We start from the raw sequence: 13,897 nt of genomic DNA, 5'->3' as shown, positions 1-13,897 counted from the left end.
AATATCGTCTCCACAGAGATTGGTGTTATTAGACTTGCTACAGCAATCTTAACAGTGCAGATTTTGTGTCTAAATTAAGATGAACAATTGATGAAACTAATTTACTAATTAAAATAAAAACACAATAAATAAAATGCAACAAAGTAAATTATCACGTCAATCTCAAGGATAAAATCAATGGGAATATAAAGTAGTTGAGTGAATAAACTCTCTTAATGGTCTTGACTATTTTCTAATGGTTGGCTCGGTTGCTGCAGTAACTACTACAGCACTGGGCAAAATCTTTATGCATCCTTAGCCGTCGCATGTTGGATATCTTATATCTATATGTAACCTAACAGTGATCAATTGTTATGCCAACATAAGATATAACATTACACACTTAGGTTCTATTTACCCTACAAGGTGAATCACTATGTCTAGTTCATCACTAATTTTAGATTAAGCATGACCCTTTTGGGATAAGTTAAACTCAATCCAGGAAACCCAATCTAAAACCAAGTATTGCTCTGATATGTTCCACTAAGATAGGTCATTTTGCGGCTCTCTCCTAACTTGTATCATTAAATGGGTGATCAACCGAAATAATGAATAAAAATAAATACTATCAAAACAAACTGCTACAGCAAACATGCAGCAATACATAAATTCAGTCAATAAACCATCAAGATTGTTTATCGCTCAACCACAAATAAATTTAGTTCATGGTTTGCAAAAGAAAAATAAAGAACAAAGTTTCAGCCATGAAACACATCCCCATGAATAAATAGAAAACACGAAAACAAGAGAAGGATAAGAAGGATTGAGCTCCCAATTGATCTCTGCAATTTTTCCTCTTGTGTAGCTTTCAATCTCTCTCTTGAATCTTGTTTTTCTTTTGTTTCTTTGTGTTTTTCTGCTTGGGTGACGGCCCCCTCTTTTCCTTATGATGTGTGCTTCTTTTATAGTTGAAAATTAGGGTAAACGGAAGCCTAGGTCGCGCATAAGTCAGATTACGAAACTGTAGATCGCAATTCTGCAAGTATCCCGTGTGGAATTTTCTCTGTCGTTGTTCCAGGATTGCTACAGCAATGGTTGCTACAACAATATCTACAGCAACTGCACTGTTCCAGATTTGTTTAAACTCTTTTGTAGCCATGTTCTTTCCTTATTTTTGCAAGCCTATTGCATAACATTCCTTCCATGAATTATAAGCTTCTGGAAACCTACAATTATGCACACAATTTGAGCACAAATTACTTTAAATCAAGCAAAACTTATTAAGATTGACTAGAATGATTATTTATGCAAAATATAACAAAAATTAAATAGAAACACATAATTTACTCTCTAAGTAGTATTGATTTAAGTCTAAAAGTGCCATGATAACTCTCATATCATAGAGTTATCACACCCCCAAACTTAAACCATTACTTGCCCTCAAGTAATGACAATAACACTAACACTTCAATCACACAATCATTCAATAAATAACTTAGCTCTGTCATCAAATCTGTAAGGATTCTTCAACCCTCATATCACATTCTTAATCACGCAAAATAGTCATAGTAGTTTAGTTCTAGATTTAGGCTTCATTCTGTCCAGAGTGTGTGTGTGCCACTTTGATCAAATTCCAGAGGTGCTACAGCATTGCACAGACATATAATTCAGAGATAGAACACAAATATATTCACATATGGGGGAGTAGAATTCACACATAAACTCAAATTGTGCTACAATAATAATACTTTTTTTTGTTAAACCCTTCAATGCAACATTGAGCTTTCATGTGAATGCCTATCACTTGTAATGACGACACCCAATTACTCATTCAAAGTACATGTCAGAGTTGCTACAGCAACGCATTCAGGATGTTACATGTAAGTCATACCTTTGGACGCCTTTGACTCAAGGCTGAACATGGGGCTCATGAACATACCAGGTTACTCAGTATCCTAGGTAACGGACCTCTTTATCACCATTTTTTTTTGCTTTTCTTCTTATTTTTTTCTCTTTTTTTTATAATTGCTGCAGCACTGCTCGTAGCTCGTGTTGCCTTTGGACTCAAGTTTGCATATGGGGTGCATACTCAACCCTGGTTACTCAGCAACTTAAACTATTGGAGCAGAATTTATTTCATAACAGGCACAGTCCAACAAAAATTTTTCCCCCAAACTTGAGATATTTTCTACTCTTTTTTTTTTTTGGTTTTCCTGGCTCTGCTACAACATTCTCATAAAACTCAACCAAAGTCTAACTGTCGGGACAGAAGTTCAACCTCCATCTATAACTATCTCTACTTGGCTTTTTCATAAATACTGAATAACACTCAATTTATCTTCATTATGTTTTCAAATCCATACACAAATATTAGATAACAGAGCTTCACACAACACAAGCATCAACACATGCACTCAGAAACACAACCCCCCCAAACTTGAGTGATGTTGTGTCCTCACAAGCACACAAAACAAAACCACATAAACCAGACATGCATACACTAAATAAAAGGACATGCAAAATAAATTAGAAAATTAAAACTAAATGAAAGAAAAGTTTTGCAGCAAGAAGTAAAATAAACTAGCGGTTAGGGGTACTGCCCTGTTGCTGGAAGCACTGCTACAGCATAGGCTGTAAAAGGGTCACTTCTTCTTTGATATACTTCTTAAACGCTCCTTCTCATAAAATCTGATCAATCCATTTGCTGCTGCAAAAGCAAGAAGTGCCTCTGTTGTTTGAGAATCTTCTGTTATATGTCATGCTGTAAGTGATGCTGCAGTAATTCCCTCCTGCTCTTTTTGCCCACATTTTTTTTTTACTTGCTGCAATGTAACATAAAGACATAAAAAAATTAGATGCACACTTAAAATAACAAAAAGACAAATTAAATAATTTAAAAGCTAAATTCAATGCCATAAAAACTTGAAACAACTTCCCTTATTGGGTTGCCTCCCAATTAGCGCTTGATTTTAGGTCTTTCAGCCTGACCTTTCTTGTTTCTTCAACCTGGATCCTTCAAGAACAGATCCTTCCTTAGGTTGTTCACATCATCTCCCATATAGTGCTTCACTCTTGGCCCATTAACCTTGAATTCATGTTGGTCTGGAGTGAGTTCCCTTTGCTGGATTTGCTCGTCAATTCTGAAAGGTTGCTTCTCCCCTGACAATGCTATGTTAGCTGCTCCACGATCTTCATTATCAAGTTCTTCAAATGTTACAACATTGATTTCTTCCTTACTGCAGCAACTGTGTAATCTTTCTACTATAATAAAGTCCACAACATTGATAAAATTACAATCTTCAATCTCATCAGGACTTTTCATAACATCCAGCACATTGAATGTAACTTGCTGGTCATTCACCCTCATGGTTAATTCTCCTTTTTTAACATCAATTAGAGTTTTTCCCGTGGCTAAGAAAGGTCGTCCTAGAATGATTGGCACTTCTTTGTCTGCCTCAAAGTCTAGCACAATAAAATCCACTGGAAAAATAAATTTATCCACCTTCACCAACACATCTTTAATCTCCCCTTCTGGATATGCATGAGATCTGTCAGCAAGTTGTAAAGACACTGTTGTTGGTCTACATTCACCAACTCCCAATTGTTTAAACATTGATAAAGGCATGAGATTGATGCTAGTCCCAAATCACAAAGTGCTTTGCCACTGTATTTAGTGCCTATGGAGCATGGGATTGTGAAGCTTCACGGATCCTTCATCTTCTGTGGTATCTTACTCTGAAGCATTCGGCTGCTCTCTTGTGTTACAGCAACTGTTTCAAACTCTCTAAGTCTTCTTTTCTTTGTCAAAATATCCTTCAAAAATTTTGCATAGTTTAGCATTTGCTCTAGAACTTCCATAAAATGGATATTGATATGCAGCTGTTTCAGTACTCCTAAGATTTTGTTGAACTGCTTGTCTTGTTGTTGCTTCTGAAATCTTTGAGAGAAGGGTGATGGGTGTCTAAATTGTTGTGCTGCAGCAGGTTGTGCAGGTTGCTTCTCTTTTGCTCTACTCAGGTCTGTTGCTGTTGGTGTTGTAGCTTCCTCACCACCAGGTGCTGGATCATAACTTTCTGCAGATGCTATAGCAGAACTGTATTGATTTGCATTCTGAAAAGTGGAAGACTGTGACTTCTTCTCTACTTGAGTGTCTTCTTGGCCTTGATTGGACTCAATTCTTCTGTTCGGTATACCAACTGAACTATCAACCTCCTTCCAGATCTCAAGTCTATCACTTTGCAGTGCTCTTTCCCTTCTCTTCTTGGGTTCTCTGTGTTACTGGGTAAACTACCTTGAGGTCTGTTACTTAATGCTGCAGCAAGCTGTCCAATTTGATTTTCTAAGTTTCTCAACGATACAGTATGACTTTGGACAACTGCTTCATTCCTCACAATATAATCCTTAATCAAACCTTCAAGGGAGCTGAGTTGATCATTGTTTATGCTTATTTGCTCTTGATTTTGCTGATAAAATCCAGGTGGTTGAGCAGGTCTGTTCTGTCCACTAGGTGCTGCAGCAGTCTGGTTCTGATAACTCTATGAAAAGTTTGGCTGTCTTCATCCAGGGTTGTGAGTGTTTGAATATGGATTGTCCTAGTTCTGTCTATTGAAGCTGCCCATATAGTTAACCGAAGCTGGATTACCAGGACAATTGTCAAATAAATGCCCTTCTCCACAATAAACGCAAGACATATCAGATATTTGGTTAACAGTTGCTGGAGCAGTAGTCATAGCCTTTACCATCTTTGTTAATGAAGTTACTTGGGCTGACAATGCTGTCAAGGCATCTACGTTATGAACTCCTGCTGTTCCTCTTGTTGCAGCTTGTCTGGTTGATGGCCACTGATAGTTATTGTTGGCTATCCTCTCCAAAATTTCATAAGCCTCATTGTAAGACTTAAATAACAAGGCCCCATTTGCTGAAGCGTCCACTATCAATCTAGTGCTTTGGTTGAGACCATTATATAAAGTTTCCAACTGTATGCAGCAAGGAATACCATGATGAGGACATCTCCTGAGTAACTCCTTAAATCTCTCCCATGCATCACACAAGCTCTCATCTTCAAGTTGATGGAAAGATGTGATCTCGTTCCTCAACTTTGCATTCTTGGTTGGCGGGAAGTATTTCAACAAAAATTTGTCAGCCAAGTCACTCCATGTAGTGATAGAATCTGGTGGTAGAGAATTCAACCATGCTCTTGCTCGATCTCTCAAAGAAAACGAGAAAAGTCTGAGTCTCAATGCTTCCTGCGATGCTCCAGCAATCTTGAAAGCATCACTCACTTCCAAAAATAGCTTAAGATGTGGATGAAGATCTTTTGATGGCAGTCCATTAAATTGTCCCACTGTTTGTAGCATCTGAAACATCACTGGTTTGAGCTCAAAATTGTTAGCTTGAACGTCGGGTCTAACTATTCCCGGATGTATGGCTTGAGGAGTCAACACTGCGTAGTCTCGAATGGCTTTATCTCTATCGTTCGCCATGTGAATAATGTTGTTGTTCCCTGGTTTCCTTTGAACACATTGTCCATTCAGACCTTCATGTACATTGACTGGTTGTATCCCCTCTCTATGGTTCAAGTTTCTCAAATCTTGCAAATCATCCATTGCTACAGCAGCTTGTAATTCCCGATGCTCTCTTCTCAATCTCCTTGCAGTTCTTTCAATTTCTGGATCAAACTAGAAGTCAACATATTTATATTTGCGCATGCAAGGGTTGCTAGATCACCTATGTCAACAAAATAAACAAATTAAAATAAAATAAAAAATTAGCACCGTTAAAACTAATTTCACAAATCACAATGAACAATCAATCCCCTGCAACGTCGCCAAAAACTTGTTGGTGTATAAATACTAATGCTATTGGTGTCAATGTGCAAGTGTACACAACAAGTAATAAAGTGATGAGTATTCAAGATCGTCTCCACAGGGATTGATGTTATCAGATTTGCTACAGCAATCTTAACAGTGCAGATTTTGTGCTAAAATAAAATAAACAATTAATGAAACTAATGTACTAATTAAAATAAAAACGAAATAAATAAATGCAACAAAGCAAACTATCACGTCAAGCTCAAGGATAAAATTAATGGGAATATATAGTAGTTGAGTGAATAAACTCTCCTAATGGTCTTGACTATTTTCTAATGGTTGGGTCGGTTGCTGCAGTATTTGCTACAGCACTGGGCAGAATCCTTATGTATCCTCAGCCGTCGCATGTTGGATATCTTATATCTATATGTAACCTAACAGTGATCAGTTGTTATGCCAATATAAGATATAACATTACACGCTTAGGTTCTATTTACCCTACAAGGTGAATCCCTATGTCTAGTTCATTACTAATTTTAGATTAAGCATTGCTCTTTTGGAATAAGTTAAACTCAATCCAGGAAACTCAATCTAAAACCAAGTATTGCTCTGATATGTTCCACTAAGATAGGCCCTTTTACGGCTCTCTCCTAACTTGTATCATTAAATGGGTGATCAACCGAAATAATGAATAAAAATAAATACTATCAAAACAAACTGCTACAGCAAACATGTAGCAACACATATATTCAGTCAATAAACCATCAAGATTGTTTTTCACTCAACCACAAATAAATTTAGTTCATGGTTTGCAAAGAAAAATAAAGAACAAAGTTTCAGTCATGAAACACATCCCCATGAATAAATAGAAAACACGAAAACAAGAGAAGGATAAGAATGATTGAGCTCCCAATTGATCTCTACAATTTTTCCTCTTGTGTAGCCTTCAATCTCTCTCTTGAATCTTGTTTTTCTTTTGTTTCTTTGTGTTTTCTCCTTGAGTGACGGCTCCCTCTATTCCTTATGATGTGTGCTTCTTTTATAACTGAAAATTAGGGTAAACGGAAGCCTAGGGCGCATATAAGTCAGATTAGGAAACTACAGATCGCGATTCTGCAATTATCTCGCACAGAATTTTCTCTGTCGTTGTTCCAGGATTGCTACAGCAACGACTACAGCAATGGTTGCTACAGCAATATCTACAGCAACTGCACTGTTCCAGATTTGTTTAAACTCTTTTGTAGCCATGTTCTTTCCTTATTTTTGCAAGCCTATTGCATAGCATTCCTTCCATGAATTATAAGCTTCTGGAAACCTACAATTATGCACACAATTTAAGCACAAATTACTTTAAATCGAGCAAAACTTATTAAGATTGACTAAAATGATTGTTTATGCAAAATGTAACAAAAATGCAATAGAAACACATAATTTACTCTCTAAGTAGTATTGATTTAAGTCTAAAAGTGCCACGATAACTCTCATTTCATAGAGTTATCAGTTAGCCCAAGTCTCAATAGTGCAAATGCCTTTACCCATCTTGCCATGCTTTCGACGCCACCATAGTTGTGCAGCGCCTCGAAGATAAGTAGGTGTTGTGCCCACTTTCGATGCCTCGTCTCTCGCACCCATGGCATCTAAGTATTGATCTAGCCCGAAGAGGAAATTGTCAACAATAGTGGCATTGCGTATGCCATTGTAGGTGTCGGGCTTTAGCACGTCAATGCATCGCGCATCACTCGTACTTGCCGAAGTTGGACTAGCGGAGAGTGTACGCTTGTGCCATGCCCAGTTCGAGCAGACTTCCTCCACTTCCGCACGGACAGCGCGTACTTCATCTTGAATAAAGCTGCAAAGTTTTAGCAACTCATCATGGAAGGATCGAAACTAACCTCGGAGAGTGTTTGCTTGGTCTTGGATGAGGGCCTTTGTTGCCACTGTGAATTCGGCATATTCTCCCTCAAGACCGTCCACTCTTGCCTTGGGTGCGTCATTCTTCACGATTGTGGCTTGGATCCGGTTGGGCTTCCACACCAACAACGCCCTCTTGCACTGGATTTGGAGGGTTCGCCATTACTCGTGAGCTAACTTGCGTGGGTGCAAACCTTAGCTCTGATACCACTTGTCACGGGTTGAGTGTTTTGCGCAACGAACCCATGTGGCACTTAGACAACTTTTGCCGAATGTTGCTAAGTAAGTCTTGAACTTCTCGACTAGTTAAGCTTAGAGGTTTTCGAAGAGATAGAGAGAAGCGAGCAATGGAGCCGAACAAGAGAAATTGTATTACTCAAAGAGTGCTTACAAGAGAGCTTACAAGAATGCTTGAGTTGCTTACTTTAAGCTTATTGCTCAAATGCCAAATGCCATGCCCTATTTATAGGGGAGGCTTGCCATACTCTACAATTCTAGAGAATTCTACCACTTGCCTAGAATTCTGGATATTTATATGTGCTAGAGTTGTGTAGAAAATTCTAGATATATACAAGCTCAAATGTGCTAGAGTTGCTTAGAAATTTCCGGAATCAGGCTAAGCTAGCACTCTTGGCCTTATCTCTCTAGCCCAAAATTGTGGGCAATTGGGCTAGCGACTTGGGCGGTCTGCAATACTAAGTGTTCAAGATGGGTAAGTCTATACAACCAGCTGGGGATTGGACCCTGAAAATTATTAGAAACTAAGAAAGACTAGATGACTGAGACTAGAAACCCAACCAGGAATTAACGAGTTATCGAATTGGTTGAAGGAAAGGTCGAGGATGGTGAGAGATGAAAATTTTGAGATGGCTAACGGAGGTAAGTGATGGAGTTGGCAATTTGACAATCTCAATTCTACCAACGAAGGGAGTGTGTTTGCTACAAGCAGCCAGTCAGAGGCTTTGCTGAGATTCACATAACACAAATCGAGTTGTTCCAGAAATGAAAGGCCAGAGAGCCACAAAAAATTCTCAACGTATAAATAATTCAAACTAAGGTCAAGACTCTTTAGATTGGAGAGATTTCCAAGCGGGGGAGGTATCATTCCTACAAATTGAGTATCAGAGAGATTGAGATACCTTAGATTCCGCATAGAACCAATAAATCTAGGAATTTGAACCCCTTGGAAATCATTAACGCTCAAGTCCAAATAACTCAAATGATTTAAATCAAGCAAAGAAGGATTTACCTTACCAACCAACATTGACCTTGGATTAGCTTTATACTGAGACCGATGGTAGTAAGTGAAAGGATTTCGAAGATTAAGCTCAATGATATGGCCTGTCACGTTATCACAGACAATGCCGGCCCATGTACAACAGTCTCCACCAATATTCCAAGAAGCAAGCCGATTGGAAGGGTCTTGGAGATCTTGCTTGAATCTTAAGAGTGCCTCTCTCACTTTCAAGGTAACCCATATGATCAGAGCTTCCATTGCAGAAGCTAATGCTAATGACAAGTAATTCAAAGAGAAACAAGGCAAAAACGAGAACAACACTCATCTTTGGTTTAATCAGAATCAATGTCTATTTGAATTTGTGTTACCAACAACCTTGCTATTTATAAGGCCATTTCTCTCTTTCAAATTAATGAACTTAACTTGTGACCTTATAATTCTTCCGCATAATCCAATTCAACATTATCCTACTGTTAATTGGATTAGGATTCACCTCCTTTCCACGCAAACGACTTTTAAGTCGGTGGATAACGATATTCAGATTTGACGACTTTAACCCAATCGATTGTTATAGTAAATGGACAACTACCCATATATCTCATGACATGTTATTGACTAACTTTATTTAATGAAATAAACCAAGACTAAGTTTTATTTATTTATTTGCTTTTAAGGAGGAGGGTGGATTTTTTTTTTTCAATTAGTCTTCACATGAATAGTTGTGAAACTCAATGTTGCATTGAAAATATTCCATAGATAAAATGTGAAAAAAGAGAGAAGTATGGGTCAAGATTGCATAATAGAGAATAGTTGAGCCCACTGCCCTGTTGCAGTGCTGCTTGTTAATCTAAGAAGCTTTTCCATTTATTTTTTCAAGATCTTAACATTTTGATACCAATGTTGTGATTTATGATCTTTTTTAGTATAAAAATCATTGAGCCTATACATGGTGAACTGTCCATAAAATATATTTTTTGAATTTTGATTTATCAGTACTAATTTTGTTGAGTTGGGAAGGTCTCCTATATATGATTTTGAATATGAATATCATCGCTTTATTTCAAAATAATTTCACATTAATTTTCCCTTACAGGCACAAACAAATCAAAGGCCATTCGTTTATTTTAAATAATATTCTATTCCTTTCAGTGAGCACAGTACATGAAGAAGCAGAACAACTCAAAAACAGAGAACATCTAGCCACGTTTTCTTACAACACCAACAACTCTCTCCTCAAGGCGATTTAGGAAACGACAATATTTGTACCTCCATCTTCTATTGAAAATCAAAGGGCCCATAAAACACCAAATTCCTACCACAAAGCCAAGTGCAATGCTTACATAAAACCAATGGTCCAATTCATCTTCGTCTTCATCTCCATTTTCATCTTCTGAATTTGAAACATTCTCAGTACAATTCTTTGGAAGAGGAGCTCCACAGAGATCATTGCCAGCGAAACTAGATGCATCGAAGCTCTGGAGTTGAGTGCTTGAAGGAATTTTCCTAGTCAACTTGTTGTTGGACAAGTTCAAATAATTCAAGGACATCAAATTTGACATGCTCTGTGGAATTTCACCCGAAAGTTGGTTTACAGAAAAATCAACAGACTCCAATGATCTCATAACACCAATACTTTCAGGAATTCTTCCTGTGAAAGTGTTGTGCGAAAAATTTAATGACTGCGTTGCTTTAAGATTTCTCACTTCCAAAGGAACTTTTTTCGGTAAGTCATTCCAGGAAACAGCTGTCACCGTTACAAAATTGAGAATCTCATCATATTCAACCACTTCCCCTCTCCTCACAACTGATGCCTTCTCCGTAAGAATCACATCCACGTCCAGAGGAATAGGTAGATGTTGCTAAGCACTGCGTGAAAAAGAGTTCGCTGTCACCATGCCAGTGAGATTATTAATGCAATTTGGTATGGCTCCGGAGAGATTGTTGTCCGCGATGTCTAAGATTTGAAGAATAGCTAGATCACATAATCTTGTGGGTAAAGGGCCATGAAACTTATTGGAACGAAGGTTGAGAACAACCATACTTGAAAATCTTTCTCCAAACCATGCTGGAATATTGCCAACAAACTCGTTTTCACCAACATCAAGTGACTCTAATGCTGTACAATTTTTAAGAGAAACAGGTATTGTCCCAGACAGTCTGTTTTTACCAAGATCCAACCAAACAAGAGAAGCTAAACTACCAAATGAGTTTGGAAGATTACCAGTGAATTTGTTGTTGCTTAGTTTAAGTATCTTCAAATTTTGATAACTCACCCAACAATCAGGTAATTCTCCTTGTAAATAATTATCATTCAGCTTAAGAGCTTCTAATCTCTTTGTCTCGTTGATTTTGTCACACAAGAAATGAGAAATTGACCCGGGGAATGAGTTATATGAAAGGCCAAGGTAAACGAGATTGGATGATATGAGGGGTAATGGACCAGACATATTATTCGAATCCACGGAAAGAAACGAAAGTTGAGTAAACTCGGTTAGATTTGGCATCTCCCCGTGAATTTGGTTTTTTTCGAGATCTAAAATCTTTAATTGGGAAGCAGATTTAAAAAATCTAATGGGAAAAATATCTGAAATTCTTGAGTTGACTAAAACTAGAAACTGTAAATGCTTTTGTGAATTAAGCCATAGAGGAAATTGAGACCCTATATAACAACTATGCAATCCTAATGCAACAAGTTGGAAAGGAGGAATCCAATCATGGTTCACTTCCAACGTCAATTGGTTTCCACCTACTCTGAACCATGACAGTTCTGTCAGATTGGCAAAGTGAAGTTCAGAAAGTGTTCCGTTTAACTTATTATCTTATATCTGTAGTTCTCTCCAGGTTGAGAGTTGACCAAATGACTCTGGAATAGGACCAACAATTGAATTATTAGCAAGATTAAGAGTGACGAGATTTCTAAATTGGCCAAGCTGATCAGTCAAATGACCATATATTGAACTACTCCGCATATCTAAACTCTCTAGTCCATTAGAAACACATCCCGAGAAAATATCTAAAATCTCAGAAATTTCTTGGCTCACATGGACACCCCGAAGATTGATTGACTTTAAATTACAAAGACTTGCCATGGATCTTGGAATTCTCCCTGCAAGATCAGTATTTAATGAGAGATCGAGCCGACTGATGGAAGTCAAGTTTCCAAGAGCCTCTGAGTCAATTGTACCTTGCAATTTATTGTTGCGAAGACTAAGGTACTCAAGATGGATGAATCTATACAACCAGTTGGGAATTGAAGAGTTGAAGTAGTTGGAATCTAAACCTAGATGTTTAAGGGAAGTTAGGTTTTGAAGTCTCCCAGGAATTGGACCTTGAAAATTATTAAAACCTAGGTCAAGAAAGAGCAAATGACTTAGACCAAAAACCCAACTAGGAATGAACGAGTTATCAAATTGGTTGTGGGAAAGGTCAAGTACTGTGAGAGACGAAAAATTTGCGGTGGCTAATGGAGAGAATTGGAGTTGGCAATTTGACAATCTTAATTCTACCAAAGAAGGGAGTTTGTTTGCTACCATCAGCCAATCAAAGGCTTTGCTAAGATTCACAGAACGCAAATCGAGGTGTTCCAGGACAGAAAGACCAGAGAGCCACAAAATATTGTCAACGTACAATAAATAATTTGAACTAAGGTCAAGAAACTGCAGATTGGAGAGATTTCCAAGTTGTTGAGGTATCATTCCGCCGATTCGAGTTCCAGAAAAATTGAGATACCGTAGATTTCCCATGGAGCCAACAAATCTAGGAATTTGATCACCTTGGAAATCATTGAAGCTCAAGTCCAGGTAACTCAAATGCTTTAAATCAAGCAAAGAAGGATTTATCTTACCAACAAGCGCTGTCCCCCGAATAGCGTCATATTCAGACTCCTTGGAATAATTGAAAGGATTTCGAAGGTCGAGGTGAAGCACATGGCCGGTCATGTTGTCACAGACAACACCAGTCCATGCACAACAATCTCCGCTGCCAGTCCAAGAAGCAAGCCTGTTAGAAGGGTCTTTAAGATCTCGCTTGAGCCTTAAAAGTGCTCCTCTCTCACTTTCAAGGCAACCCCCGTGATAAGAACTTCCGTTGCAGAAGCTAATGCTAATGGTTGCTATGGCAAGTATTTCAAAGAGAAATAAGGCAAAAACAAGGACACCGCTCATGTTCGGTTTCATTGCTATATGCAGTAATAAAGAAAATGTGAAAGAATGTTATCAATGGCATTGCTATTTATAATGAATTGTAATTTTTATGAACAATGCCAATACACTCTTGCAGATAACGTTAACTTTATTTACATCTATTTGATCGTGGGCCACGTAAATATCTTTCGCACAACCAATTTCAATAATACCCTACTTTCTACGGAAACGATTTTAAGTTAATTTAATAATGGTGGGGCTATTTGAATTTTGAGCCCACCAATTTCCTTTAAAAAATTGGCTCAGAGGTTATTGTAAAAACAATAATAAAATAACAAAATAGATGGCCAATAATGGTCTGGGGGGAAAAATGACAATCTTTACATGATTAGTGGCTCCATATTTTTACAATGTAAAATTATTGATGTGTGTGAAATGGTACCATATAGGGACATTGACGAAATTTTGTTGACAAGGCTGGTGTGCTCTATCAATCAATCTCAATATAGCAATATCTCTCTATAGTTATAATATTAGGACCAAATTAGTTAATTGCAATGAAGAGATTATAACTTAATAGATGAGTAGTTACGAAAATTATTGTTTTAACTTATTTATCCTTAGTGCAAGAATATAGAGTTAAAGTATATAATACATTAATAATTTATTAATGGAGCATATCAAATCCCAATATATCAAAAAATTAGTTCAATGTATCTATGCACTATTATTAGGAATATTAAAGTCATCTTAAAAGTCTCTAATTATTTGCATTCTCTTCATTAATTATCTCTCATTGTGTAGTTGTACTATCTGGA

The 13,897-nt window shown here is 37.4% G+C and overlaps 3 protein-coding genes, 1 non-coding gene and 1 pseudogene across 5 annotated transcripts in view; 1 reads left to right on the top strand and 4 right to left on the bottom strand.

Moving 5' to 3' along the window:
• The window catches only part of LOC102609951 (receptor-like protein EIX2), a 79,919-nt gene extending 66,755 nt beyond the window's left edge, over window positions 1-13,164 (bottom strand). The window contains exon 1 of the mRNA XM_015526300.3: window positions 12,266-13,164. Coding sequence (XP_015381786.2) covers window positions 12,266-13,112 — 847 coding nt within the window. The 5' untranslated portion in view covers window positions 13,113-13,164. The remainder of the gene's footprint in view (window positions 1-12,265) is intronic.
• On the bottom strand, window positions 622-9,097 carry LOC112496715 (uncharacterized). Of its 2 annotated transcripts, none has more exons than XM_052433414.1 (2): window positions 8,955-9,097; window positions 622-5,706 (listed from the first exon to the last, which is right to left on the bottom strand). In XM_052433414.1, the coding sequence occupies exon 2, from the start codon at window positions 5,583-5,585 to the stop codon at window positions 4,572-4,574; it is 1,014 nt and encodes a 337-aa protein (XP_052289374.1). In that variant the 5' UTR covers window positions 5,586-5,706; window positions 8,955-9,097; the 3' UTR covers window positions 622-4,571. The 2 variants fall into 2 exon arrangements, with proteins under 2 accessions (XP_052289374.1, XP_052289373.1); XM_052433413.1 differs by having other exon boundaries at window positions 8,950-9,089.
• On the top strand, window positions 4,972-5,078 carry LOC112499135 (small nucleolar RNA R71). Its single transcript, XR_003066658.2, has one exon. It is a non-coding gene; the product is annotated as a small nucleolar RNA R71 (small nucleolar RNA).
• LOC112496711 (receptor-like protein EIX1) lies at window positions 6,629-9,319 on the bottom strand (annotated as a pseudogene).
• On the bottom strand, window positions 10,039-11,758 carry LOC112495581 (receptor-like protein EIX2). The gene has a single exon (XM_052433415.1). It carries the CDS (start codon window positions 11,439-11,441, stop codon window positions 10,797-10,799), a length of 645 nt encoding a protein of 214 aa, XP_052289375.1. The 5' UTR covers window positions 11,442-11,758; the 3' UTR covers window positions 10,039-10,796.
• Window positions 13,165-13,897: the final 733 nt, after the last annotated feature.

This window comes from Citrus sinensis, chromosome 9 (assembly GCF_022201045.2).
Source record: "Citrus sinensis cultivar Valencia sweet orange chromosome 9, DVS_A1.0, whole genome shotgun sequence".
Lineage (NCBI taxonomy): Eukaryota > Viridiplantae > Streptophyta > Magnoliopsida > Sapindales > Rutaceae > Citrus > Citrus sinensis.
The sequence above is the reverse complement of the archived record's forward strand: the minus strand, read 5'-3'. Positions and strand labels throughout refer to the sequence as shown.